Source organism: Heliangelus exortis, chromosome Z, assembly GCF_036169615.1.
Source record: "Heliangelus exortis chromosome Z, bHelExo1.hap1, whole genome shotgun sequence".
NCBI classification, from domain to species: domain Eukaryota; kingdom Metazoa; phylum Chordata; class Aves; order Apodiformes; family Trochilidae; genus Heliangelus; species Heliangelus exortis.
The window spans coordinates 47,112,788-47,139,919 of record NC_092454.1 but is presented as its reverse complement, the minus strand read 5'-3'; the positions used below and the strand labels follow the sequence as shown (position 1 = coordinate 47,139,919).

General features: G+C 37.8%; 1 protein-coding gene across 1 annotated transcript in view; it reads left to right on the top strand.

Annotated features, from left to right (window-relative positions):
- Window positions 1-6,553: 6,553 nt before the first annotated feature.
- FCHO2 (FCH and mu domain containing endocytic adaptor 2) overlaps window positions 6,554-27,132 on the top strand; it is a 94,189-nt gene continuing 73,610 nt past the window's right edge. Inside the window, exons 1-5 of the mRNA XM_071731121.1 lie at window positions 6,554-6,785; window positions 16,556-16,647; window positions 22,076-22,150; window positions 23,233-23,374; window positions 23,465-23,617. Of these exons, the coding sequence (XP_071587222.1) occupies window positions 16,595-16,647; window positions 22,076-22,150; window positions 23,233-23,374; window positions 23,465-23,617 (423 nt within the window). The 5' untranslated portion in view covers window positions 6,554-6,785; window positions 16,556-16,594. The remainder of the gene's footprint in view (window positions 6,786-16,555; window positions 16,648-22,075; window positions 22,151-23,232; window positions 23,375-23,464; window positions 23,618-27,132) is intronic.

Here is a 27,132-nt window from a genome sequence, read left to right as displayed (position 1 = left end):
ATGAAATGAATGTTATGACTAATTTTGTGATTGCAACAGTGCAAAGACTGTACTTTCATTATAGATCATGCTTTTTTTAAAAATTTATCTAATTATTAAGAATAAAACTTGAATGAAAAGGATTTCAGAGGGAATATTGTGTGTGTAAAATATATGTATGTTAAGTGCTCACAGAGTAGATGCTTGTAGCTTTTGTTGTCCCAGAATGACTCACAGTGAACTATACTTATACAAAGTTTTAATACATAAAATACATTTATTTCAGAGGCATTTACCCCTGTTTTGCATAAAATAGGCAGTATAGACCATCAAAAGGACGCCCAAATATTAATCTGAATAATGGTAGACTTAAGGTGTGTCTAGTAATTAGTCCATCTGCTAGGGAACACAGATGCAATTATGCTGCACACACACAGATGCATGCATATGTAAGTAATTGTATGTACAGGATTATTTTTGAATTATAGTTTTTCAGGGTACTTTTGTGACAATTCTTTTTTGCCAGACTTTCATTTGAATCATACAGGTTAAAACTGAGGTATTTATTTTGTAGCTGCAGGTATTAATTTTTGCTGAATGTTAATTCATATTTAAAACATTAAAATAAAATACATTGAACTGTTATGCTGACAGCTTTACCCATTATTTTTTTTCATATTGCCCCCTAGCAAAACAGACAGTAATAGATTTCCTCTGTTAAATACACAGGGGAACTGTGTATCTTCCTGTGTTTACAGCAAACAGGTAAGCTTGGATGCATAGCTACTGTAGTATTACTGAAACTGATAACAGTATTTTTTATTTTTCCATTATTTCTCTCTGCACCACTGTGCTTAATGCAAATGCCAAACAGAGTTTTGTTTCTCTGACAACATGCTGTACACAATGAGAAGTGATGTTAATTTGCCAGTTCTTTTATCTCTAGATGATTTTCAAGGAATGTTCTTACATGTAGGGCATATTTAATTTCCAGTGTTTTGAAACTATCTCTCAACTTTCATTCATGTTGACTTGCTGAGGGGATTCTGTGGCTTGCTGATATAGAAACCACAGTTTGAAAATTCAAACATAATGAATGAGACCATAAAAAAATGAAAGCATTTTTTTAAACAAATAACATACTGTTTTATAACTAAATTCTGAGGTGCTATTCTAGAACTGCATCTAGATACAAGGTATCTTTCTGTGTCCTCCTTTAATATTATCATTATCTCAAAAGGAAATTTTGAGTTGTCACACATTAATGCATTGATGGCCATTTTCTTCCATACACATTTTTCATTATGAAATGTACATGCTCAAATAAAAGCTTTGAACCAGTCATGTAAATATATGCACCTTTTCCTTCTAGTTTTGGAAATACTTTAGAAGAACAGATGGATCACATGAAAAAAGTAAGAATTCAAGTATTTTCTTTAAATTCTTACACATTTTAGCATAAGGAACTAAGATAGTTGCAGCAATTTCTCTGGTTCTCTGCCATAGCAAGATGTAGCTAATTTTAGTTTGTTTATCCCCATGCTCCTTACTGAAGGCCTTACACGCCAAAACTGTTGCCAGCTTTGGGACAAAGCCAGATGGAAGCAATCTTCAGCCTCAGACCACAGCTGTCCTTTGTAGCAAGCATTCACTCATCGGTCTAGTTGTTTCTCAGTCCATAAAATGGCAGTGTTTAACAGGAGGTTGTTAAGCAAATAATTGCCCAGTGTAACAACTCAGGAGTTTTGTTTGTCTAATTAGGAACCATAGGTATATTGGCTACTTTTATTTCTTTAAAATAAAACCAAAATTAAGTGGAAACAAATTGGTTTAGCTCTTTCACAATATTTTGAATATTCCTTCTTCCTACCTAGGCAGCTAAAAAATCTGTTCAGACAAATCTCTCTCCTTTTCATTAATTCCTTTATTACTTTTCATAAACTCACTCTTAAGCCTTTGCACTTCTCCTGTGTTACTATAGTAATAATTATAAGCTGTATTTGGTTTAAGAACATAAGCACTGTTTATTCCAGTATGCTGTACTAGGCATACATTCCTGAGATACCATGTAATTTTACTAGCTTAGCTTTTGAGACTTTTGCCAGCAGAACCTTTTCTGTTTGTCATAGATCATAATCAGAACGGAGATGATCTTTGTGATCTGGACACCACATCTTGCTTGTGTGGTAGGTACTGTGGAGCACTTTGGTACTAAATGAAGTTACACAATCAGAGCTTGCTCTTCTCAACATTTCCTGTTTGTTTGTTTTCATGCTGAATTGAAGTGCTTTAAATTTTCAGTCTTCATTCATTTAGGTTATTTTTATTAGTTGATTGCAAATAAGATGCTTGAAGCTCATTGCTTGATGTATTTGCAGGTAAGTGAATAAAACATTTGCAATGTATCAACAGTCTAAATTCAGATAATCATTAAAAGTATTCTTGACAGCACTACACTGCTACACTGTAATAATTTATCACACTATTTCCCCATCTTACATAAAATACAAAGGAAAAACAGTATGGTGTTTCTGTAGTAATGCACCTCCTGACTACATAAAAAATCTTGCAGAATTTTTCATGCAGGGCTGAAGAAATCAAAATGGAATCTAAAACCCTTAAAATATTTCAGTTTGTCATTACTAATGTTTACTAACTCTTTGTAAGCCTTCCATCTGATTAGAGGTTGATTTGGTGAAACATGCTTTTGGCAGCAACAGAGCAGGAGAGTAATAAAGGTTGAGTATTGCCACCAAGCAACTCACTGTGAAACAATGCTGTTGGGTTTGTAATTTAAGTAATTGAAGTAATGAATGGGATGCGATCAAGCCTGATGAGTAGATCAATAGCAGTGTGCACTTAAGTATACAGTGAGTCAGATGATGCACCCTAATGGAATACATCATTCAAAGGGGTGCAGAAAACAGTGTCAGTAAAATGTGCTAGCTTTAAAAGAACTTCATTGAGGTATTACATCAACTTGAAAAAAATTCATTTGATCTCCTACTGTAAGAAATACTGCTATCTAACTCTGTGGACAAGCATTTTTGTTTATCTTAAACTCAGAAAAGACATTAGAAATATCCATCCTACCCAGAGTGTAATGTTAGGTCATAATCTCACCAGTGATCTTTTACTGGAACACAATTTGACCTTGTGCACACATTCCTGAAAATGGTCTACCCTGTCTTAATATTGTGTTGGAGCACTGCCAAAACCCTTTGAATAAATTATGTCAAGTTAGCTGTATTCACTGCTAATTCTATAATCAATCTCCTCTTGCCAGATTTTTTTCCCCTAAGCTTCTCTAGCTTTAACTTCTCTCTATGGGATTGCATCACACTTTTGTATAAAAATTTATTGTCCAGTAACTGTCTAATCACAAAGGTAATGTGTAGGTCATGAGTAAGTGAATTATTAAACTCCAGGGTAATGTCTGCAGGTATTCAGGTGTAACCGCTTGGTTAAAACACAGTCCTGTTGTTTTTTTAAATCCTACAAGGTAACCTGACTGTAGATACCAAAGTTAGATCACTCTTGAAAGGGACTAACAGTTTACTCTGTTTTCTTTTTCTCCATCTTTTGTTCCCCACCACAGTAAACGCCACAGTAAACAGCTCTGGCTTTTTATATCTTCTCCTAGTGCTCGTAACCTTTGCAACATACCTCAACTAAGAGAATATATTCCGTTTACTTATCGGGATTATTTGTATAGTTCTTTTGACAAGGACACTAAGGAACATGCACTGTTCAAGGCATATCCTCAGATCTGCCGTATGAAATGTATATACCCAGTATATTAAATGGCTTCACCTCCACCTGCTTCTTCAGGTTCTCTTCAAAAATAAAACATGATGTGAAATTATGCATTTTACCTGAATAAGCTTCTTACTCATTTTTAATTGGTAAAAAAATCTTTTGATATTAACTGGCTTTTTAAAAATTCATTGTGACATTAAATAATGCAATAATCTGAATTATTTTTCACAATTATTTGGATTCTTTATTCTTTTTTTTTTTTAATCTTAAGGTTTAGTGCATTCATTTGTATGTACATACATCAAGAGTTCTACTAAATATTGAATGCAGCTATTTTACCTAGAATTCCTAATCCATTTTCAAATCACTTAGACATAAGGCAAATTAACTTAGTTGCTTTAAGTAAAAATACTATATACTATAATTATTTTTCAGTCATTAATATATATATGCACTATATTTTTAGTTATTATATTTGGCAAATTCTTTCAAGTAACATCTTAGTGTATTTAATGTCACATTTCAGATTATCTACTCATTTTAAAGTAACCGTTGAAAATATGTAAATATTAACAATTATAAAACTAGAAGCTCGAGACAGGGGAAATGAGTTTACTGAGATGCAGAGATCAAACTGCAAAATCAGGGACACTTATGAGATGGGAACTCTAAGATAAATACCTTCTTTACATGTGTGCAACCCATATTAAAGACCAATGGCATCATTTTTCAGAAACTGCTTTTTTAACTCTCTACTAAAAAAAAAAATAAAATAGTAATACAGAAATCTGCTCGGATCTTCCATGAAAGCTTCTGAAAATATGCAATGGGAGTGTTTGTTTTATTAAACAGACTCGCTGTGTAGTTATGACTGTCAAAATAATGTTCCTTTTTGTCCAGCCCCATTGCACCAGGAGAACAAAAGAACAATTGTTCTTCTGTTAGGTAGACAGAGTCTATCTAGCCCAATATCCGGACCTTGGCAGGACTGAATCTAGTTAGTTACTAATAAAGGTAGTACCAGTTCAGAATTGTATTTGCTCATCCATGAAAATATCTTTGGTAAAGATAGTTGAAATCTTGTATCACAGAATGAATCATGGTGACGTATATGTATATGAATAATACAGATCTGTCTGTTTTGTTTGCCCTAACTAGTGCCTAACGAAATTCTGTAGCTCTGCAAGCCTCTGAACTATATTTTTCCCAGCCCCCTGGCTTCATGGAAGTCTTTAATCAGTATAAATTTGTCATATGTTGGTGAAATTATTAGGTTGTTGGAGATGATTTGAATGTTCTGCTCTATGCCTTACCTAATATTTTACAGAACAAAGGCCAAAGAACATCATCAGTAAGATAAAGGCAGGTGAGATTTTTCAAACCAGAGCTGGGAAGACCCTGAAAGGCCAGAACAGAATATAATTTTCTTACCTTTTGTATCTTAATAAAGCATTATGCTGACAAAACCGTATGATAAAGCATCCTTTATGCCTAAGATAGCCTTTTCAGGATAAAGCACTTACCACATACTTGTATAGGAGAAGCAGCTGCACTCCCTCACATCACTGGTTAGGCCTCTCCCTCTCTTTTCAGTCAGTAATGAAAACCTAACTGCTGCTTAGGCAACAAGTCATCCCATTAAGGTAGAACAGGAGCTCTCTGGGGCCCCAGAAAGAGCCCGGTGGTGCTGGCTGCCATGAAGAAAGTATTAAGACACTCACTGAACAGCAGAAACCCGGTTACGGACTGGAGAGAGGTTCTGTGTTCTGCTCCAGCCATCAGTATCACTGACACTTGGCTAGGTGTTCTACATCAAATGAAGGGTGTGCAAACTGGACTGTGATGGAAGATGGAGGCTGGAGGTGAGCAGTTTCTCCAGACCCTGGTTTTAGATGATGAGTTTTGTTTTTAGGACCCTGCTACTGGAACTGTTAAATCCCCTGTGAGGAGACAGCTCGGAGGGTAAGCTAGACTTTACCTGCCACCCCGGGCTGGAGGTCACCTGCTCTGAAGGATCTTACCCTGCTGGGCTGGAAGGATGCTTGGCTGCAGAGCCACTTCACGCACCCTGACTCTCTTCCCCTCCCTTCATTGCAGCACTCACTGTAGCCGTTCCCTTGTCGTTCCTCACTACCGTGGAGGGGCTTTTACCCAAGATTTCCAACTCTGCCCTCTGTCACCATGTCCGTATTTCTACAGATCAGGGTTTCCTCACGCAGGAGCTGCCGCCCCGACATTCCCCGTGGGCTGGAATGCCCGGAACGCGGCAGACGCGACGGCTGCTGAGTCCCCGCCCGAGGGAGGCGGGGTACGAAGGGGCAGCAGGTAGACAGCACACAAACCACCAGCCCCGGGCCTCGGCTTCCCCCGCGGCTCCTGCAGACCCGGCTCCCTGAGCACATCCCTCCGGGCGACCCAGAGCCGAGCCCGGCCGGGTCGGGCCGCGCCGAGGCTGTGCGCCTGCGCGGGGTTCCGGGCTCCCGTAGGCGGATGAGCGCATGCGCGGGGCGGTCCCGGTGGGGCGGTGGGCTGGAGGCGGTTGTACCGTAACGGGAAGGGCGGCGCGCCGCTGCGGCGCCCGTTTCCTCCGTCGCGTCTCAGAGGCTGAGGCGTCCGGGGCCGGGCTCACCGGTGGCTGGGGCGGCGGTGATGGCGTACTTCGTGGAGAGTTTCTGGGTATGGAATCGCTGCGAGCCGGGTCTGCCGCGCCTTGGGTGGAACGGGGGCAGCGCTTAGCACGGTGAAGCCGGGGTCCCCTCTGCGGGAGCAGCCGCGGCTCTTACGCCACCCCCGGGACTGGGCCGTGGCCTTGCGGCGGGGGGAAGGTGGCCGCTGCCTCCGGCGCCCTTGGCGGGTCGCTTCGGCCGGCCTGGGCCGTGGGGGAAGCGGGGTACCTGGCTGCGCTCGGGCACCCGCGGAGGGCCGGGGGAGCGCCGTCCCTGCCCAGCCCTCTGGCCCGGGGGTCCCTGGGTCGGTGGCCGGGGGGCGCTGGGCCGGGGGGAGCGGGGGACACTGCGCGCCGGGGTCTGGGTCTGGCGGGCACCGTGGTGAGTGGATGCGGCTCGGGCTGCGCTCCGGTCTCCCTTCGCTAAGCCTCCCGAACAATGCAGTTGTCGGGGGAATAGCACCGACTGAAACAACTTAACAGTTGTATCACGCAAACGCAAAGCTGCGCCCCTCGGAGATCTCTGCTTTTGTAGCGATAACTTTCTGTCTGCATGTCGGTGTCGTACGGGCTGAACAGCAGCCAGCTGGGGAAACAGCAGACTTCCCAGTTTGTTTCAGTTTGTCTTTGTTTATCAGCCACCTTTGCGAAGATATTTGTTGGCTAAAGTGGGGAGATTTGAAAAAAAAAAAAAAAAAAAAATTAAAAAAAGAAATATATATATATATATTTGGGTTGTTACTGAGCCTCGCGTGAAATAGAACTCGTGCCCATTGTGACCGTAGGTGGTCTGAAACGCTGAAGTAACATGTTGTAGTTGTCGGGCTGTTTACAATGTTGCTACTTCTCTGGATGTATGCTTTTGGTTGTGCATCTAAGCAACTAGGAGGGGAAACAAAAATGGTTATTTGACGAGACTGAAACAAAAAAGAAGACAAAAAGTATCTTTTAGATGGACCCTTTTTCTCTGTAAGTTGTAAGTTTCTCTGTAAGTTGATCATAAGTTCGGGAAAAGCTAATTTCACAAATACAATGTACAATTGTTGCCTATAAACTCAGCCTAGGCTTCATGTTTGTGTGCAGTGTTGTGTTTAATTTTGACTATCCAAAGTTTTGCTTTCAACAGAATATTAAAATCTAATTACACAAGATGTTAGATTTGCTCTCTCGGCATGCAAATCTGCTTTTAATTTGAAACCTCGGTGTGCAGGATCAGTATTAAGCTAATACGTGGGGGAAAGATTATCATTTGTAAAAATAAGATTTAAATTAATATTAAAAGTCACATTTTCATTGGAAAACTTACTATTGCCTCCTGAGATTAAGGTAAAATAGAATTTTTGAATAGAAGTTTAAAATAGAACTTCTGGTTTGTCCACCTCAACAGAAATCAAACAGTTTTCTGTTTAGCTGTGTTATGTACCACACTATGTTCATTTAGCTGTTTGTCTGATGGGTTGTATTTTATTTTGTTAGTAATTCAGTAGGCAGCGGGCTTTTCCCATACATTCTGTGTCCATCCCCATCTGTGTCTTCACAGCAGCTACCAGCAAATATGAGGTGCTAGACACCTACCCAAACTTCCCTTTCTCTCTTTCTGATTCAGAAAGTCTGTCTTAGAGCTCTGCTGGCCAGACTGCTAGCATGGGTCAGCTATTAATGCCAGAAAAAGGAAGTTTCCTTCTATTAGGGCAGGTTTTTCTCCTACCTACCTCCAAAAGTCATGCAAAGCAGGACAACAAGTGTATTCTTGTTTGTCTTGCAGTGAGGACAAAGACATTAGACAGGGTCTTAAACTTGCAAAACTTGACAGAGAAACCCTGGTAATACCATGGACAGGGTTTTTTTGTTGTGTAGACATAAAATAAGAAGGAATAGGGACTGCTCCAGAAAGCTAAGTACCCTGCTGTTGTGGGTAAGATTAACTTTCCAGATTAACTGTGTATCTAATTATAAAGGAATTTTATAGTGAGTATGTATTGAGTCTCTGTATATCCTCAGAATCAAGCTTAAGTCATAGGTTTGTGCATTTTTAATCATTAAGCTTCTCTATTTCTACGAACTTTTCAGAGTTGGCTACTGTTCAGAATTGTTACTGCAGTGCTTTGGAAAACTCAGGGTACTAACTACATATGGCTTAGACTGTGGTGAGAAAGTTAAGATGGAAAGTGGATTATTAGTATTAAAGTGAACTGATTGCATAGTGACTAAAAGTAACAAAAAGAAATCCACAAGGGGAAGGAAAGGTGGCACTATGTAGAACTTTGGAAGAATTGTCTTCTGTTTCTTGCTTTTCCTTGGCCTTCTAGGTTACACCAGACAAAGTATTTCTGTCGTGTGGAATGGTATAATTATACTTTGTAAAACAGTCATGTGAAAATGAACCCAAAATGTAGCTAAGATTTCATTATTTGATGTGCGTGTCAATTTGCAGCTGAAATCATGCACTAGAAATGGAAGTCTGGATCTGGAGCTGTAGGGTTGTCTCTCCTGACTTGATAACTTGCTGTAAATAATAGGGAAAGACATCAGAAACTTGAGAGACTTGACTGATTTTTTCACAAAAAAGGAGTGACATATAATTGAATGTGTATCAGTTTCCTAGTATTAAGGCTGCTGTCTTTTTAAGAGCTTCTCAAAAGTGCTCATGTAAACAAAACAAATCTTAGCTTCTTTCTTGTAATAGCCTTGAAACTTTATGATGACCTTTCATCATGCGCTGCTTTTAAAAGTGTTTAAGTAGTTGGGGTTTGGTTAGCTGGTTGGTTGGGGTTTTTTGTTTGGTTGTGGGTTTTTTTGTTTGGTTGGTTGTTTTTTCTCCCCAGAAACTGTAAGAAAAATTAATGTTTTGTGGGCCCGGCATCTGATGACTGCTTCTCAGAGTTGACTAAGTATTTTCAGGATGTGTAAAGCTGAAGTACAGAGACCTGTACTGTTAATTGAGAAATTTTATTATCACTTGAAAAATATAGGGGTCTGCTAATACTGCAGGAGCACTCTAGAGCAGGAGATTTCAGAGTTAGTAGGATACAGTTACTTTTATGTAAAAAAAATTATTTTCAAAAAAACATGAACTAGTAGTACAGGCTACAAATGGCTTTGATTCCTATGACTGAGTTTTAGGCATTTAAATCACATGGCCAAACATTCCCAACTCGTAATTAGGATGTTGCCATAAAAAATTGGGTGCTATGTATGTGCTACATCAAAACAATGATGTAATTTAAAGGGAGCACTCTCAAGTCATTATACATTGCTACATTTTGTCACTCTGTGTACACTCATACTGTCACAGCAGAATGAAAAGTTTATTATCACTGATGTTCAGTTTTCTTCACACTGTTTAGGAAGTGTTGCATAAGCTTTGACATTGTATTTAAACTGACTGATGCAGGTGATACTTTTGTTAATTGTGAGTCCATTGATCTACACCAAGTCAACAAAAATAAGCCACTTCTCAGTGATTCAGTGTTTGTGGGTTTTTTAATTGATTTGATTAAAGTGTTTGATATGTAGCTGAAATAGTTCTCTCTGTAATGCTGAGCTTGCTAACTGGAAGTTCTGGGATATAAAAATATGAATTTAAATTGGCATTGGCATTTTTTAATTTTTTTTTTTTAATTTATTTTTATTTTTAATCACCTGCCTGTAGATTTTTAGAATGGATGTAAGGAGGATTGTTTTCTTCCACGAGCTTTTGTAACATGTAAGGGCTGGCAGTATCCAGGGTTAGTAACCTTACCCTTGTGAAGAGGCTTGCTGGAGTAAGTGTAAAATGTATTGTCTTCTGCACTTCTGTGATGCGAGAGGCACTGAGACTTGTGCTTCCATCTGGAGTTCCACTCATATGTTTACCCAGTGCTGCTCTTCTGCTTGGCATACGGTTGGATGCTTGTTTTCAGAACTGTTGTGCAATATGTGTTTGCTTTTTGTCTCCTCCCTCTGTCTGTGTGTGTGTGTGTGTGCAGCAAGCACAAGTTGGCAGTTTTCCATCTTTCTTTTCAAAAAAATACTTCCAATTATCTAGATATGTCGGGAAATGTCTGTCCTTCCTTATATGCATCAAGCTTCTCTGGTGCTTTGTTTCATTTATAGAAGCTGGAAGAAGGAAATGGAAATTGCTGGGTTGCTTTTGTGTTCAAACTTCTCAGAAGTTTCCAGGACTGAAGAAGATACATTGCCTGGTGGATGCATTTTTTCTGTGTTTAGATACTCTCAAGTTTTCTGCAGCTCTTTCAGACATTTTGAACTTGAAATTTACTGATAGCTAGCTTTCAAAACTGTAATACTATGGTATTAATAACAGAATTATTTCATGTTTATAAGTCCCATTAAATAAAATAATTCTCTGGTGAAAAGGGTGAAACATACGCTACTTACTTGAAACTGCAACAAGGAGTAACAGTTTAAAGAAAATTACAACAGTTTTTTTGAGCATCCGAGTTCACATATCCCCAGAGTTAAAAGAATTTCTGTTGCTTTATTTCTTTAAAATATTACTCTGTTATGAGTGAATGAAAGCAAGTTGACACTACAAGTGGAAGAAACATAATGAACAGTATGTTTCTGAAGTTCGGGGGTAAAGATTGGTTTTGGTTAATATTTGGAACTTTCATTTTAGAATTACAGGAATGAACACCTAGTCTCTGTTGTTCCGTTGCACATTAAATTATACGTTTGTACATTAATTGTTAACATTTGTACATTAAATTGTACATTAATTATTAACTAGGGTATCTTTTAAGCAGCATAGATCAAATCTTGCAGTTCCTGAGCATTTGTACCTAGTTTCAGTAAATACTGATTTTTCATCTCTATGAGGGAGTTGTGCTCCTGCAACCCCCATGAATGGACTGTTTTCAGTTACTACTTGCCATATTGTGCAACTTAGGAATTTTCTTGATATAAATTTTTTTACCAAAGATATTTTGATGCCTTTATGATTTGTCTGACTTGGGATTCTTGCATGCATAATCTGTTGATAAGGAGTGTGTTTTTTTCATATTTGTATCAGACAGCAGAGCATGAACAGTAATTAAAGTATAAAACTAGCTATGGGACAGCTTCTCTGGACCTGACCAAAGCAAGAGGCAAAATTTTTCTATTCTCACACCCAAAACTGAAGTGATTCTATTTTTCACATTCTTTCTTTTACTAGACTTTTCCTACTTAGCATTTATCCAGCAAGATCGAGGGATATTGGTCATAATTGATATAACATGTTTGTCTAAGGCAGTGTAAGGTGTAACTAGAATTTTGAAATTTAATTTGGAAATTATCCATTTTTAATTTTATGACAATTTGAAGTTAGCGAGGGACCAGAAGTTGTTTATGGTCAAAAAGAAAACCAGTAGTTAAGCTAGAGGCCACTTCCCAATGTTGACATTTGAATATTTCTCTGCCTGTTCCCTGGAGAATATCCTGTGAGTTTGGTAGACCGATTTAGAAAGATCAGGCAGTTTATGACTTTGTTTATAATCAGAAGTACACTTTTCTCAGTCTGTTCCATTTATTTATTTAGTAGTGTAGTGACGTGGTCATGTTTAAAGTGTTGAAGGAATGATTATGCATGCTTAACCACTGCTAATTCATGTTCTAAAAGCATTAGTTTGAAATAACAGTAATTCATTTCACTTACTGTCAAATGGTTCTTTACTTGCTGCTAGTTTCTGGCTACTTTACCAAGTGTAGGTTGTAAATTCAGAGTCATCTTTTTATGCAACAAACAAACTTAGTTTTGAAAATTTTCAAAGTCTATTAAGTAGTCCTGTAAAACAGAGTTCCTGTAATCTGTTTCCTGTTACACACAAGTCATGGAAATGCTGAATTCTGAGTTCACATTTGCTGACAGGGTTGCTTTCCTTTCCATGAGAAAGTCATTGCCGCTTGTTCTCGATGAAGAGGACTGCCTGCCCTCGCTTTCTGTGACTTAACTATTTTCTATGCAAAGTTGGTCAGTAATGCCTCGTTGTAAGCTTACTTAAGTGAAGTGTTTGCTTGTATCTGAAGCCTTGCTTCCTCTTATGGTTTTCTGTCAGGAGACACCTATACTATATACACAAAAGAGCTCTCTTAATGCATTGTAAAATGGGAAACCCCAACAAGAACACCATTTCTAAAGGGAAAATTATATTGGCTTGAGGGAAGGAGAAAACTGATGAATTTCAAAGTAATTAAACTGAGCCTACACGGAGAGAGGACCTCTTACATTTTGCATTCTTGTACACAGTTTTACGATTGTTTTCTGTCGAGTAATGACAGCATCATTCTCAACAGATAGTATTTTACCTTCAAAATGACATTCAGAGTGGTCTTTAAAACAGATCTAGTAGTCTGTTGCATAGAACCTGTTGTTCTACGTGACAGCAGAAGTTCCTCTTTCACCAAGATGCAGCTTCCAGGAGAATCTGCATCTTACTTCCCTATCTTACTTCACTGTCACAGCAATGGATGATAGTTGCTTCTAGATTAGAGTGGAAAGGTGTCACCAATTCCCTCTGCTATGTGCTGCATTTATTTAGCTTTAAGTTAGGCCAGTGGGCTTTTCCTCATCTGTTGCTGTTGTCATCGGGAGAGAACAGATAAAAAAAACTTACTGAAAAATTGACTGGGCACACAAGTTTCATGTACAGTATTTTATATAATATGTGTGGGGAGAGGCTGTATTGAGGAAAACCAGAAGTAAACAGCGTTGGTTGCATATGTGTGTGCAAGTGAACATATACTTGGTGTTTGTAAAATGAACTATTTTCCTTTTAGCCACAGTATACATCCCTGTGTTTATCCTGAATACAGAGCCTTAACTCTGACGCTTGTTGTATGAATTATTTCAGGTACCTTTCATGAACTACTGAATGAAGGAGTTGTGGAAAGATTGTACAGCTTCTCCAAAGCAGAAAAGTGTATGCTCTCTGCACTAAATTTGACATAGGTACAGATATGTCATGAAACACAAGTAGAATATAATGTAATTTATAAAGCTGGCATCATGTTAATCATCAGAACTCATGTTCCTGTTTGTTTATTGAACAGTTTTGATATCTAGACATTTGTGCTATTGGTTAGAGCCTGGTATTGGTAAGATAGACTACACTTGATGTTATATTCTGAAGGGAAAACATGTCCTCAAGTTGTGCCGAGCTTAAATCACATAAATCTTCAAATCTGGGAGCCTGCTTTGGACTTGCTGCTTTGTTGAAACCTTAACATGTTTTTCACGGAATGTCTTAATCTCTGATAACTATTGAAAATGTATGAAAGATGTGGCTTTTAGGAGGCTTTTAATTAAGGCAATTTTCTGCTCTCTTAGGCTTTCTTCTATTTAATGTGAAGTCAGAAACAAGAGTTGGAGTATTTAGAAAACTTCATATAAGTGGAAAAATGAGTTTCTTTGCAGTAATCTTCATTTATAGTTCGGGAACATGATGATGATGAACTTGTTGTTCTGGCTCATTCCATTCTCTAAAGGTTTGCAAAATTACATTTCTGATAGACTATCAACAATCAGGAAGGCTGCAGACAGAGGGCTGGGTCATGGCTATGCTCTCCTTCCTGTATTTCTGAAGTGGCAGGAAGTTTATGGAGCTCCACTGTAGAAAATTTCCCATTAAAACTCCCGTTATGAAACATTTAAAATCAGTCTGTATTCAGCACATTTTGCTCAATGTGTTGGTTCAGCTAGAAGTGTTCCTCTTAAGGCAAAGGGAAAGAACATTCCATAAAGGAGAATTTTATTAGTTTTTCTGAAAGAAATGCCTAACACTTACTTGTGAGTACTTATGTCCAAATTTAAACCCAGTAACACCCCTGAAATAGCTAAGTAAGAATTGTATTTTGTGTTCTAGTTGAAAATATCAGTGAGGTCTTAACTGTAGGGTTACTCTGGTGTTTTTCTAATGCAGTGGCATTCAACTTTTATAATGAGTAAGTACAGAAGGTAAATAAGCTACCTATAAATGCATCAGTAGTCAAAATTATTGTGTGTTTCAAAATAAAGGAAAAATGGCTAGGTGTGAAAGAGCAGTGAAACTGTTTTGATTGATACTTGAAAGAGTAAGACAACATTTAATAAAAATAAATTACATTTCCTACTAATTGGTGATTTTCTTGTGTGCAATTTCGTTCTGTTTGTACTTACTACAGCCCTGTTTGTAACTGCACTAATGATAAGCTAATTTGCATTTTGATGAAAATTTTCAGGTTTAAGCTTACTGCAGTCTTAGGAACTGTGATTTTATAGATGTGTGGTTGGGTTTGGTTGGTTTTCCCCAGTGCTTAGTAGAAATAAAGCAAATAATTGTGACTGGTAATCTGGATCAAATTGACTTCAGTCATCTGTTGTTTGTAAATTTATGAGTCTATGCACCATGTCTTTCAAGGCAACTTGCTATTATATTGACTGGTATCTTACCCAGTGCAGTTAGCACTGCACTACTACTGTGACTGCTGCAAAGTTCTTTTAGCCACCTGTGGCTGCTTCCACTTACTTAAGCTGGCAGATCCCTGCCTGCCTTTTCCTCCCTTGCACCAGCTACTCTGCTGAGTAATGCAGCTGTTTGTGTCCTCATAGTGATCTGGATCACTGATCTTTATTTTTATTTGGCAGCTTTATTTCTCAGTTGTGTAATTGCTGTGATCAGGTGCACCTTATGGCTGCATAACCAATTTTTCTGGATCAGAAAGTATAGAAATGTTTGTAGCAGTGCAAGGCCAAATCGTAAGGTTCCTCTCACTGAATATGTAGAGCTGCCATTGTGAAAAAACAAGGATATTAAGAAGGATGTGAAGGTCCTTGAATGCACCCAGAGAAGGGCAATAAAGCTGATGAAAGGTTTGGAAGGCATGTCCTGTGAGGAATGGCTAGAGGCTTCGGGCTTGTCTAGTTTGTATGAAAGGAGGCTGAAGAGTGACTTCATTGCTCCCTACAGCTTCCTGAGGAGAGGAAGTGGAGAGGGAGGTGCTGATTTCTTCTACCTGCTAACCTGTACAGAGCACATGGGAATGGTTCAGAGCTGCATCAGGGGAGGTCAAGACCGGACATTATGGAGCATTTTTCTGCCACGAGGCTGGCCTGATACTACTGAAACAGGCTTCCTGGAGAGGTGGTCAGTGCCCCAAGCCTGTCAGTGTTTAAGAGGCATTTGGACTATGTCCCTAGCAACATGCTTTAATATCTGGGCAACACTGAAGTGGTTAGGCAGCTGAGCTAGATGATTATTGTATGTCCCTTCTAACTAAACTAAAAGTTCTATTCTACCCTACTCTGTCCCACTCTGTTTTACTCTACTCTAATTTTCTTTCCCTTCTTCACTGAGCATTCATGCAGTTTTCCTGTGGGCATGCTTTTGCATCTTTTGTAGCAGCACCATTATGGATCTCAAGCTTTTGGAAAGGAGGAAAGGGATGGATAGCTTGACTGAAAAACTCTGGTAGTAGCAACGATATTATGCTATACCTTGCATCACCCACCTTTCTATTGTGGCTTTCTTTTGTCTGACAGACATTTACCATAATGACAGAGGTGATAATCTGACTGAGTTTATTTTTCAGCATTTAGGTCATTGTCTCATTTTTAATGGTGAAGCGTGCCTTACTCAGTGGAAAGTGCTTTCAGTTTTAAAACTAAAGAACAGACCAAGGAAAGTTACCTGTAAGAAGGAAGAGATTGGCAATTTATTTATTTGTAACCAATTTTACAAAAATTAGGAAAATACGTGAAGTGTGAGAAGCTGGGGAAGCAGGATATCAAGTGATCCCAAAGTGTGAATTTCAGTTCATGGATAATAATAGAAGATATTTAAAAATGAGGAGAAAGTACAGTACTAAGTATGGGTTTAATAAAATGGGAGGTGAATGAATACAAGACCTGTAGAAATCCAGAAAACAAGTGGCTTTGAATATAGCCTAGAAATATGCAATAGAAGAGTTGTAACTAGAATGGTATTAGCAGCTTGTATTATTAGGGGTGACTTGTTTCCTAGTTCCCTTCAATCCCTATATATGTAAATCAGCAATTGGCAAAAAGCTGTAACATTGGAAATCCTTCACTTTGTGGAACCTGATCAGTTAGAAATGCATAGGTTGTTTGCTTCATTCTGTAACTGCTTTAGCATGTTGTGTTTCATACTTCTGCTTTCTTTTTTTGATCTTTAGGGGGAAAGGAACAATGGCTTTGATGTCCTCTATCACAACATGAAACATGGACATTTGTCAACAAAAGACCTAGCAGATTTTATAAGAGAAAGGTAAGTATTGTCTTTGGTGACCTTGGCTCTTCAGTATACTGTTTGTTGGTTTTATTTAAGTTTATGTTTAACAGTAACATGAAGAATACTTAAAAATCAAGGTGCATTTTAAAATCTATTCTGCAAGAATATCTATGCTTATTCCATTCACCTAGAACTGAATTGGGTCTCTTAAGCATTAGTTAATAACAAGCCTCTAATTTTTCAGTTGTGAATTTACAGTATGAGTAAAAACCTAAAAGTGTCACATTAGATGTTCTACAGTTTATTTAAATTAATCCCTTTGGTTTTGTTATGTTTGGAAGAAACTGAATAATTTGAAATAGCAAAAATTATCAACCTTATGAAGTTTTTGACCATGGATGTAGAAACTGTTAGTACCATCTTAAAAAAAAATATTTTCATATTGAGATGTTAAGAAACTAGGTTTAGGTTTGTTAACAAAGAAGAAATGCTACATATGGACAAGAAAATAATCTGGAGAAAATAATATAGGTTCTATGGAATGCAAGGGGCAGAGCTGAGGTCTGCAGATGTGATAACTTCTAGAACAGATGACCTAATGCTGGTTTAGTTCTTTGTTAAAGAAGACTGCTGCTGCTGCCTTGAGTTTAGGGATTTACATTCTGAATAAAATTAACTGTATGCCTGCTTCAGAATTTGTCACCAGGGGATGACTAAGCAAAACTTGCAAGGGACTGATTGAGGACCTGTTTCAGTGAAGGTTTATTGCAGTAAAAGACATCCAAAAAAAACAGCTGTCAGGTATTTCATTGTACAGACACTTCTGTAATTTCAAAGTGCATTAGGGAAAATGACAAAAACTTTTCTACTAAGTAGAAAGGAGTTCCAGAGTCCATGTTTGATGGGCAGTCTCCTGCCAGAAGGACTATGCAAACTAAGGAATCTTGAGTTTCAAGAATCCTTGATTTCAGAGAACACATTATGAAGCCAGACAGGGTCCTAGTGGAATCCTCTGTTGAATTTAGTGTAGGGTTATTACAACATTCCTGTTTCAATGAAATACTTAAGGCTTCACAAGCTTGCACTTTTAATATTGAATGTTTTAAATGTTTGCCTCATGTTAGCTTTGTGATTATTTGGATCTTGACTTTGAAACTTGCTCTAAATTTTGGAATCACTCAGTTTTTATAGTAGCAAGCTGTACATTACCTGGACACATTTACTTTTTGTACTTTTGCACCTGTTGCATTTTGGTTTGCCTCCATATTTAGATCAGAAGCTGTCTTGGCTTGGTTTCTTAACTTTGCTATAGTGACAAAAAAAACCATAACCGTTTTAAACAAGCTACTTAGAGAAAAGAATGTGGTGTTCTATTTTTTTTCTCTATATAATTACTTCAAAGCAAATTTTAAATTAAATATATCTTTGTAATCAATCAATAAAATATTTGGACATTTCTCCACATACTGAAGCTGTTTCAGCTGAATTTTCTGCTAAGTAATGTTAGAAATTTGTCAAGGAGAGGGCAATTATTTTTCCCAGTTAAACAAGATCAAATAATATCTAAATCTAAAGGTTAATAACCATGTAGGAATACATGAGGATCCACATGATTACTTTATCCTCATTCAGAGATCAAGAAATATATTTTCTGTTGATGTGCAATCTTACAGCAATTTGGTAAAATGTGACAAATGTAGGTTCTCATGAATGCTACATTTAATTTATTTGACAATATAGTTCTTTTAGATCAACTTGCACAGAGATTGGATAACATTGCCAGTGATCAGCAGCAGTAAATTCAGTCTTTCCCAGTGACCTTCTCCCATCAGGATATTAAATCTTGTATGCTATCTGTTCCATTTTGTTTTCTTGAGCTCTGCTTTACTGATGCATCTCAGATGCCAGCCTGCCACTAAAAAAAAGGCAGAATGCCAAATGGTACTTTTCAAGTCAGAGGTGAGTCACTGATCATTGTCAGTCTAAGCTAGTGGTAATTAGTGGCATATAATTTGTAGTTTCAAAGTAGATGAGCTTTAAATATTTGGCATCCTTTCTTCAGCAAAATTGTTTTCAAGTGTCCCATTTCTAGGCGGTGAAGCCCCTCACAACTGTTGTGAGATTACTCTGGGGTGTCAGTCAGTTTCCTGGGAAATAAATGTGTGGTTCAGTAGCACACATGTATTCACATGGGTCTAACCCTTGATCTCAAAAGAAACTGGTTTGGGCAGTATTTCAGCTGTATTTTGAAACAGTCCTGTTGTCTTGACTATGTTCTATTTTATTTGTTGTAAAGAAATAGAGATGTTGCACAGAATTATCTGTTCCCCTTCGCATTCCATAGGCATAGTCTGAATATTTTTTTTGCATTACTCTTTGTTGCTAGAAATATGTAAGTGGATGAATAACACTGCTTAGAGGCCTCCTCAATTTAGTGTTTTTATACACTGACTTTTATGTGCCTGGCTTTCTGAATCATTCCCTAATAGAACTAAGCCTACCTGTGTTTGAGCTTTCTTCACATCTACATTTCTCCTCCTTTTAAACATATTGGCCCCCTTTTTCTCTTTTTTTCCTGTTTCTTTTTGTTTGTTCGTTTGTTGGGTTTAGTTTGGTTGGTTTTTGTGGGTTTGTTTGTTTGTTTGTTTGGCTTTTTCAGAAGTGGAGGTATAGGAGAGTGGAAACTGTTAGGGTAGATACAAGAGAGATCTGAACTGGTTTTATTACTTCCAACAAGTTCGAGTACTTAACATTGGTATGTACTCTTTTGACTGTGGTGACCAGATCAATCAGGAAGGCTGGAGTCTCTTGACTAACCAGAGAATTTGCTGCTTTTTTTCTTTTGCACCTACATCAAAGAGAAATGAAAGATGATTGGCAGTGTATTTGGATGTACAGACTACTTAGGGTGCAAAGGACACCTGTCTGTATGAATATAATCTCTGTTACTTATACTCTTCAGAATAGTGTTTTGGTTATACACAGCCTAATCAGGGAAAAGACTTGATTTTTCTTTTCCAGCCTGAATAATAGTCAAGAAAAAAGAAAAAAAAAATTATAGGATGTGAGAAACTGTGGTGTTGGTGTTTCTTTAAAACACCTAAGGATTTTTTACTGATTTTTCTTTCAAAACTCTATAAGAACCTTTTAAAATTGCAAGGTTGGGTCACCTCAAAAAAGTTTGAAATGTGTCTATTTGTAACAATATAATATTCCTACACTGCTGTTCTAGCTGTATATTCTTAGAAGGAGCAGAAGTTTTCTCCTTTCCTCCTTGGCTGTGTTCAGTTAGTCAATACTAATTCAATTTTCAACAGTGTTTCAATTTTTTAGGGTTTTTTTTTTTAGTATTTGTTAATAGTCAAGTACTAAAAGAACTGAGGGATGGTTGGATCTGTAGATCAGAAACAGGTCATCCAAAAGAATGAATGTTGTGGCAGACAATCTGTTTGATGTTGTCAAATCTTGGATGGGGCAACTTATCTATGTATCTGCTGAAGGAGATACCTTTGTTCTGGTTTTGGAAAAGCAGTTCATTTCAAAGAAGTGAAAATACAAGAAGGTTGGATGCCAGAAGTGTTGCTTGTTTGTTTGTTTAAATACTGGGAATATTTTGTAGGTGCACTGTCTTGTGTTTTTATGTATTTAACACCTAAAGTCTTTACAGGGAAGAAATCGCTGCTTTCAGCTAGGAACTGAAAAGGTATTTTCTTGATCTTTATCCAGAAGTCCTTCAAATGTTTTCTTTCTGCACCACTTGCCTGTAAGCATCATAAAAAGAATCCCCTTGATCAGAAGAAACTGGCAATATGTATTAAACTTCTAAATGTTTAACAGATCCCAAGCACTGGTAGATTTTCAAATGGTTGAAAATTAATCTACGGAGGCTTTCATGGTGTGTTACCCATACATCAGAGTGTTCTGGAAAGTCAGTTTATAGGACAAATGTGCTGTGTGGTTAATAACAGCATCTTTTGGTTATTGATGTAACTGTTGTGTTTTGATATTGTGTGGTAAATTGTAGAAACCCAGTTTTGTGGAGATTGCTTAGGTAAGTGTGATGTAATTGCTCCAAAGAAAAGAGGAATGGATTTTGATCAGCAGTCTTGTCTTTTTTTTTTTTTTTAAAAAAAAAAAGCAGGGGGGGGGAGGAGGGGAGATAAGCACTGAGCTCTCAAATCTGGTAGACTTTGATAGAAATAACACATAATTAGTCAAACTGTAGTGATCATGATGGTAATAAAAATCATTGTGTCTTCTGGGTGTCTGTGTGTATGGGCTTGTTGCTGTGTAGTAAGTTACTGCATTTTACATTTTAAACCCACTTCACCAAATTGATTTTCCAGCTTACTGGATAATTATTATGTAAGTTCAATAGGTTTAAATACATGCATCTGTTCCAGGTGGCTACTTTTTTGACATGTACCTTTTTTTTTTTTTTTTTTTTTTTTTTTTTTTTTTTTTTTTCCTTTCTGCTCCTGAATAAAGATTACGCAGTAGGAAAAAAAATTGCTTTGAACTTTTGCATTTTCAAGAAAAGGCAATTACAATATTTACAGAAATTCAAGATATTTCTATATAAAAGTTGACAATGCACATTGAGTATTAGTTTAGGGTGGAAAATTAAAATAGTCTGTATCTTTATCTTACTAACAGTAAGTTCTATGGAGTTCTATGTGAGTCTTATTCCATGGCAATTGCCCCAGCAGAGGCTCTAAGGATGAGATCTGTGCTCACCCTTGGATTTTGAATTGCCAAAAGATGAGTAAAATTGTGAGTTTGAGTGCAGGCAGGTATAATGAAACTTGAGGTAGGAAAGAGGTTATAAAAAAAAATCAGAATGTATTGAGACAACATTCTTTAAAACAAGTACAAACAGTACAACACTACACTTTTCTTTACATGTTCTTTTCAGTGTTTTTCAAACTTGAATATCACTGTGCAAAGAACTTAATTAAAAAATAAAAAAAAAAAAAACCCACAAACCAGAACTCCCCTACAAAAAGACTGGACAAGACCCCATTTTATTCAATGTGGTTGCTGACTAAGCATTCAGTTTTTTTATGTTATGAATGTATTTGATCTTGTTGCTCTCTAAATCTCTATTTTTTAGACAGTGCTAGTTGAATGATTGTTATGTTGTTTTGTTCTGACTTCTACTAAAGAATGTTAAAGGCCGAGGGGAGCAGCAGAGTACAGGAAGGAAGGAACTGCCCTTTTAAAGTCGTGAGTCTCTAAGTCTTAGTGGTTTCTGTTCCCTCCAGCATTCTGTACCAGGATTCTTAGGTTATTTTTTTGAACTATACTTCTGTGATTTTGTGTATAGTTTTTGAAGAGTCAATAAAAGTGAGTAATTTTCAGATAAAGTAAAAAATCCCCTGTTTTGCACCTTTAGAATGCATATTCATCTATCTTCAAATATCTTCAAGATTTCAATTATGCTTTTGATGGCTTTCTTTGACAGGGCTACAATAGAGGAGGCATATTCAAGGTCAATGACAAAACTGGCCAAATCAGCAAGCAATTACACACAGCTTGGGTAAGTAAGTGTACATATAAAGAAATAAATAAGTATACATGTTAAGAATAAGGTTTAATTCTGGAATTTCGTAGGGTCCCAAGCCTGTGGTAATTATTCTAAAGAGAACATAGGGTCTGTAAACATGACAGTAAATTAATTTATTTATATTAATTCTGCTTTCTGGAGTGTTATATGTATCTTTAGAGATGTTAAAGATACTTCAGTCAATTTATGCCATAGTTTAATTCAAGTTTTATACATGGGGTATGCTTTTAAAAACTGGAATGAATAAGATGTTTTTTTCATTAGATCATTTCCACAAGAGCTCAGACTTAGATGAGCCTTGACTTTATTTGTAGTAACTACAGCTAGAAAGTGGGGAGCTTTCATCAGTAGATAACTTGATACCAATTGCTGCTGACCTTCAAAAGTTCTGTATCTGCATGTTTGAACGTCAGTGCTTTAAATGCTAGTATCAGTTTTTCTGCAGCATAAACCTGGAAACTGAGGGGGAAATGTATCTTTAGAGCAGACGGATAAGTACATTCAATATAGAAAACTTAATGTCAGGAACGATCTGTCCCCACGTTCTTTTTCCATACAGTTATTCTCTGTTAATCAGTAATCCCTTTCACTAGCAGACCATCCTTGCCAGTATTTTTTCCAGCATCTTGTAGCACAACTGAAAACTTAACGAACCAAGTAATTACTGATTTATTTGCACTATTCAAGTTTACATGTAAAAATACTTCTACATGTGAAATTATTTTGAACTGCTCTTTCGTAATATTTAGGAATGCCACTTGACATTTGTGTACTGATAGAGAAGATTAAGTGAACTTTGCTGTGTTTTACTCAGAGTCAACACAAGTAAAACGTAAAACATGGGGAAAATACTAGATACAATTCTGAGCACATCTGAAACATTTAGTAAAAACTTACAGCAGTTATTGGGGTATTTTTTGCTTCAATTTTAGAAACAATTGAATAGAATTGAATTTCTATAAACTTATGAATTACACTTTAGCATTATTTTTAGCATAATTAAAATATTAAGTAAAAATTGAGATGGACATTAAATATTACTTTCCTCAATCTAGGACATTTGCACCAGTCTGGGATGTTTTCAAAACCTCAACAGAAAAACTTGCAAGCTGTCACTTGGATCTTGTGAGGAGATTACAAGAACTAATAAAAGAAGTTCACAAGTATGGAGATGAACAAATTAAGTCTTATAAAAAGGTTATTAATTTTTTTCTTATGCATGTCCAATGACATGTTAACATTAAAAGTAAAATTATTTGGTTTTGACAACCATATGATATTTGACAGACTAAAGAAGATGTTTCAGGAACATTGGAAGCAGTGCAAAATATTCAAAGTATCACTCAGGCCTTACAGAAAGCAAAGGAAAACTACAATGCAAAATGTGTCGAACAGGAACGTTTGAAAAAGGAAGGAGCAACCCAGAGAGAAGTTGATAAGGTAGTGCTGTGCTATCTGACTTTAATTCATTGTGATGTCATAGAGTATCACATTTGCTTTGGAATGCTTAGAAATGGCTATAAGCAGGTGAAAGTAGAAGTGGTAGCCATTTCATAATTTGTATAGTTAGGTTTTGTCTGCACTTACTGTTCTAATTATTTATTTGCAACATATGATAACTTTCTTCAGTGTTTATTATGGGAATTTTATATGAATGTTTCAGCATCTATCATAAAACATAGAACACTTTGGGTTGAAAGGGATCTTAAAGGTCATTGAGTTCCAACTCCCCTGCCATGTTCAGGGACACCTCCTACTAGACCAGGCTGCTCCAAGCCCCATCCAACCTGACCTTGAACACTTCCGAGGAGGGGGAGGCACAGCTTCTCTGAGCAACCAGTGCTAGTGTCTCACTACCCTCATAGGGAAGAATTCCTTCCTAATGTCTAATCTAAATCCATTTGAAAACTCTTGCTACATGCCCTTGTAAAAAGCCTCTGTCCATCTTGTTTGTACTATTACATGTAGAAACTCTCCCTGGAGTCTTCTTCAGACCAAACAACTCTAGCTCTCTCAGCCTGTCTTTGTAGGAGGGGTGCTCAGATCGTTCTGTTTCGTTGCCCTCCTCTGGACTTGCTCCAAAAGCTTTATGCCTTTCCTGTAAGGGGGCTCCAGAACTGGACACTGTATTCCAGGTGGGGTCTCACAAGAGTAGAGGGTCAGAATCCTTCTTCCTTCATTTCTGCCCACACTTCTTTTGATGCAGCCCAGGGCACTGTTGGCTTTCTGAGCTGCAGATGCACATTTTTGGCCCATATTGAGCTCATCAGCCAACAACCCCAAGTCTTTCTCTTCACCACTGTTCTCAGTACATTCTTTACACAGTATTTGTGCTTAGGATTGCCCTGAGCCAGGTGTAGAGCCTTGCACTTGTCCTTATAGAACTTCATCAAGTTGACTTGGGCCCCCCTCTGTACAGCCTCTCTTCCTTCAATCATGTTGACCACACACACATCTTGGTGTCATCAGCAAACATGCTGAGGGTGCACTCAAACCCACTGTTTACGTCACCAACAAAGATGTTAAACAGCACCAGTCCCAGGACTGACCTCTGAGGAACACCACTCATCCCTGATCTCCATCTGGACATCCAGCTGTTGACCAAAGCTCTTTGTGTGCAACCATCCAGCCAATATCTTCTCCACTGAATGGTCATTCACTGAATCCATCCTTTTCAATTTAGAGACCATGATGGGACAGTGTAAAACACTTTGCACAAGTCCAGATAGATGACAACAGTTGCTCTCCTCTCGTCCACAGATGCTGTGAACCCATTGTAAAAGGCCACCATATTTGTCAGGCACAATTTGCCCTTGGTGAAGCCACATTGGCTGCCACCAACCACCTCCTCAATTTTCCCATGCCTTATCAGAGCCCTCAGGAGGATCTGTGCCATGATCTTGCCAGGCATACAAGTGAGACTGACTGGCCAGTAGTTCCCTAACCCTTCCTTTTTTCCCTTTTGGGAAGAAGGGTGATGTTTCCCCTTTTCCAGTCAGTTTTCCCTTCACCAGACTGCCATGACTTTGCAAATATGATGGAAAGCAGCCTTGCAAGTTCACTTGCCAGTTCCCTCAGAACCAATGGTGGTATCTCATCAGGTCCCATGTGCTTGTGCACTTCTACATTGTTTAGTGCACAAGTCCATGCCCTGGTCCTGGAAAAAATTCTTTAGGGAAATACTCAAGCACTCAATAACCCTATTATTGAGTTAAGGAATAACGAGGTACTGTGCTTTTTCTTCAATGGGGCAATGTAGCCGATTATACCAGTATTTGAAGCCAGTTCCATCAAGGAAAAAAAACAAGTTATCATTTCTTGTAGTGCTAATTTAAAAGATGCCAATTACACGGACGAAAATCCCAAGGGGTGAGTATCATGGTGTTTTATTTAGTACTGTCCTTGGGTTGCGAGGGAGTTTGATCTTTTCACAAAATGGCTTCTGGAGGACATCCTGGCCATCCACCCCTGCTCTCTGTGTGACCTGTTCCATTGTTCAGTCACCCTCAGAGTAAAAAACCTCTTTCCTGATGTTCACAGGGAACCTCCTGTGTTTCTGTTTGTGCCCATGGCCTCTAGTGCTACCAGTGGGCACCATTGGAAAGAGCCTGGCCATGTCTTCTATTTACCCTTCATATGTAGCTGTTGGCAAGATCCTTCCTGAGCCTTACTTTCTCCAGGCCAAACTGTCCAGCTCTCTGCTCTTCAAGTACTTACAAAATGTTTCCAGTGGCAGGAGGTAACCATGACAATTGCAACTCTTCTGTCACGTCTATATTCAAATTTCCACTGGTAATTTCAGAATCATAGGGATAAAGGTATTAATTTATTTTTTCCTTTGTCAGAGAATAGGCTTACTACTTTTAGCACAGCATGAAAAATATTTTCTGCCAAAATCACTGAATAACTACTTTATCAGAAAGCAGGGGATCTGCAGCAATATCCTAAGAGCCTACTACAAAGCCAAATATTTTGAGAAATTTGTTATTGAAGAATCTGAGGAGGTGCTTGAGACCTCACCATTTTCATTGCAGCTGAAAGTTCCTGCTGAATTGTGAAATAATTTCCTGGCCTTCTCTGACATCTGGACTTCTCTATTTACAGTGACTTGACAACAAATTCTTGACTGTTCCTTTTTCTTCCACTTACTGTATATCTGCAAGAGTTCTGGCAGTCGCTGTACCTGAGAACAGAGGCATTCTGCTTTCAGAGGAGATTACTCATTAATCATACAATGTTTGTATGTTTTAATGACTCAGCAGGACAGAAAATGATGTTTTTTATAGATGCTCTTCAGCACACAGCTCTCAGTTTCAGCTCATCATCAAACATGATTGTAAGAGACAGAATGTTTTGCGTTTTTCAAAATCCCATGCTTATAGGGTTCAATTACATAATGATTTACAATAACACCCTTATTTTTAAATCCCTTAACTTGGCGTATCCTTCTCTTTCAGTTATTAAATCTGGAATCCTCTCATTGCAAAGCACTCAATTATTTTTAAAAGCAAATGTTCATAGAGCAGCTTGTACTTTGAGAATAGTAAATGTCATTTGGGACACATGATAGGATTGTTTTCTTGTTGCTAATTCTTCTGTTTGAATGTGCAAGAGTCAGAATCATGAAGTAAAATTTAGAACAAATAACTGATGAGTTTTATACAACCTGTCATGCTCTCCTTTTAGTGCCTGAAGAATCCATATTCTTCATACAGTGAGATATTTTTATACTCTCTTAAACTGGGTTTGGAAGATCAGCTGACTAAGTTCTCCTTAAGATCTTTGTATCTGAAAAAATGAAACTGTAGGTTTAGTCCTTCTTCCTCTGTAGTGCTTGCTGATGCTTCCCCAGGTGAACCAGTTATAACACTATACTGTTACTCATTATTTTAATCTATTTTTCTCTTGGAAATTGTAGAATGTAACTCTCTTTCTAGAGGGCGTTCATTTGAAAG